The 5,189-nt window shown below is 34.5% G+C and overlaps 1 protein-coding gene across 1 annotated transcript; it reads left to right on the plus strand.

Moving 5' to 3' along the window:
- Positions 1-382: 382 nt before the first annotated feature.
- LOC133832119 (conserved oligomeric Golgi complex subunit 7-like) lies at positions 383-4,984 on the plus strand. The gene is made up of 13 exons (XM_062262503.1): positions 383-472; positions 796-861; positions 1,021-1,050; positions 1,491-1,580; positions 1,668-1,787; positions 1,893-1,975; positions 2,104-2,400; positions 2,506-2,651; positions 2,800-2,998; positions 3,156-3,362; positions 3,540-3,546; positions 4,511-4,610; positions 4,968-4,984. The coding sequence occupies exons 1-13, from the start codon at positions 383-385 to the stop codon at positions 4,982-4,984; spliced, it is 1,452 nt and encodes a 483-aa protein (XP_062118487.1).
- The last annotated feature ends 205 nt before the right edge of the window (positions 4,985-5,189 follow it).

Below are 5,189 nucleotides of genomic sequence, written 5' to 3' on the forward strand. Positions count from 1 at the left end.
TACATTAAAATATAGCGTATTTTAATAAGTGTTATTGTCGCATAGTAATAGAAAAAGACACGGAAAAATGGGTGGTAAATGAAATACACAGGCGCCAAATGAAACACAAAAGCAATAATCCCTAATTACTCTACACGCCTCCTCTGTTTCTCTCTCACACTCAGTAACTCTCTCTCTCTCTCGTTCAATCTTTCTTTCTTTCTCTCTGTTTGTTGCAGGTGTGTAACAAGGTGATGGGGCCTACGGCTTCGGTCGTGTGACAGGGAGGCTCGACTCTTGGGTCTACGGCGTGGCTGGCTCGTGGGTGTGACGGTGCTTGCGGCAGTGGGTCTACGGCGTGGCTCGACTCGTGGGTCTACCACGGAGATTGACTTATAGAGCAATGGTCCAGCAGGCTGTACAAGGAGGAGCTCCAGCTGCTTACGCCCAAGAAATGGAGAGGCTAACCGCTAAAGAATCCCTTCTTCTTGCTGTGAGTCTCAAGTTTTAAGAATTTGTGTATTGTAGTTGATAAGACCTAGCATTTGAGCTTTGAATTTGGGATTATTTATTTATTCAGTTTAAGGATTCTAGGGGTTTTTCCAAGCTTCAATTTTTATGGGATTTTTACTTGTTCAAGCTAATCAGGTCGCCATTCTTGGAGGGTCGGTGGGATTTTTTTCAGGGCTGATGTCTTCCACGCAGTAGTTGAGGTGAGTCTTTCTTTGATTTTTGTGATCTGGGTTTGCTTTGTTTTTGCGTTTTGTGTGTCTGGGTTCTTCATGTTTTTGTGATTTTTTTGATCTGGGTTTTCAGCTATTATGGAATTCGTTTCCAATTTCTCGTCGAATCGTTGTGTTATTGATTTGCATTGCACGACCTGTTTGTTAATTTCAATTCCGTATGTGTAATTTTTCTTCTTTGCGTTTTGAGTTGCTCCTTTTCTTTTTTGGTGTGTGATTGCTCTAATATGGAAATTTTAACGAGGTGAATGTAGATATTAGTTTTTTTTTTGGATATTTGAGAACTACGATTGTGTAGTTTGTGCTACCTTTTGAGCTCAATCTCTTGGTAATGAGTTCATAGATTTTTGGAATAAATTACAAGAAGGCAGGGCACCCTTTTGGTTAAAACGTCTCGTTTTTACCTTTTCTGCTTAAAAATAAATGTAGATATTATGAATAGATTATTGCTAATGTGAACAATGGAATTACGTTGAGTTATATGCATGGATATACACATACATAACTGAAATAGTTGCCTAATATATATATATATATATATTCTGCTTTGCAATATGTTGTAGAGCATTACTATAAATTATAGTAGCAGGTTCACATTGATATACCCACGTTTCAGTACATTTACTAATGTAATTGGTTTATATAATTTACATGGGTAGACAGCTGTTGCCGGCTTAGCTTTGTTTATATGGTTTGAGTTTTAGCTTCTCACTTGATACATATGTATACCAATACTCTTCTCTTCAAACAATTGGTTTTAATATGCAGGTTGAAGGATCATCAGCTGAATCTATAGTTACTCTGGCCAAAGTTGATACTGTTAAGCAGAGAATGGAAGCTGCTTATGAGACATTTCAGGTGGGTATTTGATCATAGAAGTTATAATCAGTGCAGTATTGGAAAATGTTGATGTTTCATTTGATTTACTCATTGATGGATCAACAGGATGCTGCAGGGTTAACTCAATTAAGTTCAACTGTGGAAGATGTTTTTGCCAGTGGTGATCTTCCAAGGGCTGCAGAAACCTTAGCTAACATGAGGCATTGCTTGTCTGCTGTTGGGGAGGTAATATTTTTCTATAAATTGTCTTAACATTATACTCTACATTTGATATTTATAAATTTTGATAATTTTAACTTGATATTTTATTTTTCGTTTTGCTCATTTTAGGTTGCTGAATTTGCTAATGTGAGAAAGCAACTCGAGGTCCTAGAGGATAGGCTAGATGCAATGGTGCAGCCACGTTTAACAGGATGCATTATCCAGCCGGAAGGTCACCAAATTTCTTACAGCACTTGTTTTGCCTATGGCTTGCTTTCTGTTCAATTTATCTCTTATTAATTCCTTTTAGTACATACCATACACAACTTGAATAACTTACATCTATTATCATCCTGCAGATAGACATTGCTCAAAATTTGCGAGGTATTCTCATTCGAATTGGAAGATTCAAATCACTGGAGCTACATTACACAAAAGTTCACCTAAAGCCCATAAAGCAGCTCTGGGAAGATTTCGATTCAAAACAATGTGCTATTAAGCTTGCAAATGAGAAGACTGAAGCTAAAAGGCTGTCAAGCCATGAGTTTCAATCAAGTTCTTCGACAATTTCATTCGCAAGTTGGTTGCCAAGCTTCTATGATGAGTTGATTCTTTATCTTGACCAAGAGTGGAAGTGGTAAATTCTTCTGACTATATTTTTTTTAAAGCACCGAGGAACATCTTGTTGATACAAAGAAGCTATCACTGAATTTAAGCACTGAGCTTAGACTGTCATCTGCAGGTGTATGGTTGCTTTTCCTGAGGATTATAAAACTCTTGTACCAAAGCTACTGATCGAGACAATGGCAACTATTGGAGCAAGCTTTATTTCACGTATCAACCTTTCAATTGGAGAAATTGTTCCTGAAATAAGAGCTTTGGGAAAAGGTTTGTACGGACTTGTTTTTATGGTGCTTTTAAATTTTGTAGGCATTTAATATTATATGATATCTTTCAATTGGACAAGCTTTAAGTCATGCAATTTTACTTTTGGCAATTTATATATTATCCTATCAATGTGTTTCTTTTTATTCAGGTTTATTAGATATTATGTCTGGTGACATGCCAAAGGGAATTAAGATTCAGAGGAAACATTTGGAGGCATTGATTAAGTTACACAACGTGACACAGACTTTTGCTAAAAATATTCAGCATTCCTTTTCAGATTCTGATCTTCGAGTTCTAATGGATACACTGAAGGCAGTGTACTCTCCCTTTGAATCATTTAAACAAAGGTAAGCAATCATAAACTTTTTTGCACTTCCACATTCTTCTAAAATATCTAGGTTTTTTTTTTTTGAAAACTTTTTTCTATTATTTTTTCTTCGTTATATACTAGATTCTGTAAATGCTATGTTCATTTTTTGATTAATGATTGAGTATGTATATAAGGTATGGACAGATGGAGTGGGCCATCCTTTCTTCTGAAATTGCTGGGGTGGATCTCAGGGGAGCTGTTACTCGTGGTGTGGGTGCCCAGGGGATTGAACTCAGTGAAACAGTTCGCAGAATGGAGGAAGTAAATCTCTCTCTTTCTCTCTGTATATATAATATATATACGTATATATATGACACTACTAGTACCCTTAAGATGAACTAGTATGAGAAATAACTTAAACCCTTAATTTCATTGCTAAATTTTTCCTTAGTATATGTAAGATTTCTATGAATTTTAAAAGCTGCAATCCATCACGTAATAGTTTGTTTACACCTCATGGTTATTTTCTATAGCATTATTCTAGTAATTTAGTTGTTTTCCATATGGTTATATTCCAGTGGCATTGTATTAGCTATTATAAATTCATTGTTACTTTTTATATATTTTTTCATCTTGAATTCTTTGCTTCGCATAGAATTGGAACCATATGTTTGAAATTTAGAGTACTGTGGCCACTTGCTGTTCTATGAACACTGTTAACTCCATATATGCTAGCTAATAGCTAATTAAGAAGTGTAATATATTATTTTTATGCAGTACTCTATTCAATTTCCATGTACGTAACAATTTCCATGAACAAAGTGTAGTCACAGTTTTCTTTTCCTTTTACTGAGAAAAACAAAATCAATAAAAGCCAAGTATTATATATGGTAATATGCATTTGGGTGCATGTTATATGGTAATATGCATCTAGCTATACATGATATGTTTCTTGAATTTTGTTTGTCTTGTTCATGCAACTTGTAATTGATGATAACTTATTATTTTAATAACATAATTGTTGGTGCCTTTTGTGTGTTTATAATTTGTTTTTGTTTGCATATTGTAATGTGGTCCTGACAATAAAGTTAAGTTCTTTTGGGGGTTTTGTAGTGAAGGGTCACTACTACATGTGGAAGAAACTAAATGAAATTATGAGATTTGGGTTTGGCAATTATGAAATTGTTTAAATTTTAGTTGATTGTCATGATAATTAAAGCTTGAATCTTTGGAAATAAAACTAGAAAATAGTATACTCAAATGGGTTATGAACCATGTTGAAAATGAAAAGAATTTCTGACTCTTTTGCTGTTGGGCAAGTGATTTTCGACTTCTGATTTTTGGCACTTTTCGTAGTTGCAAGTTCATTGGCTGGTTCCCTCTTGTGCTTTCTCAATGTAATTTCTCTTCTCTACAAAATTATTGAAATACCATAGCCATTATTCAATTCATTTTAGTTATATTTAAGTATAAGTTATAGTGATGAACATAAGTGTATTTGGTACTATATATAGTACATGAATACTCATACTAAATTCAATCTTTGTAGGGTTGCATTTATATTGTTGATGCATATAAAGTTTACTGGAGTAGCTGTGTTAAAGGGATTCACGCTGGACAAATGGTTCTGCAGCTAGTTGAAGCAATTGGTAACTTTTCAACAGTTCTTTCCTTCTCTCAATGTGTATGCAATTATGTACTAAAACACACACACACACACTATTACAACTCCCAAGACTTGTTACAACTGATTATTACAGAGCTAAAAAACAATGTAATTGTGCCACTCTATTAATCCAAATGGTTTATTTGAGGAGTGATATTTGAACAGAAAACTATCTCATTCCCTTGTTTTCTGGTCTTATCTTTTTCTCATTACGAGCTTCTTTTGCTAATAATGTAATCCAATGACACAGATGTTTATCTTGCTGGGACTGTCATGTTAATCTTTGGCATGGACTTATACGGATTGTTTATCTTTGACTTAATTACTTGTGTTAATACAGGGTTGCCTACAAAATAATGAGACAACTCTGGAATGGACTTTTTTCCTTGGATACATATTTGAAACCAAGTATGCCTCTCTTTCCGTCCACATATTAAAAGAGGTTTATTAGTCACTCCATTGGGACTGCATTCATACTGTTAACTCTTTTTTCTGGACTTTTCTTTGAACTTTCTTTGTTTCATGTACAAACCTTGTTGTTTCTTTTTCATAGTTTAGTTAG

The sequence above is a fragment of the Humulus lupulus genome, chromosome 4 (assembly GCF_963169125.1).
Source record: "Humulus lupulus chromosome 4, drHumLupu1.1, whole genome shotgun sequence".
Lineage (NCBI taxonomy): Eukaryota > Viridiplantae > Streptophyta > Magnoliopsida > Rosales > Cannabaceae > Humulus > Humulus lupulus.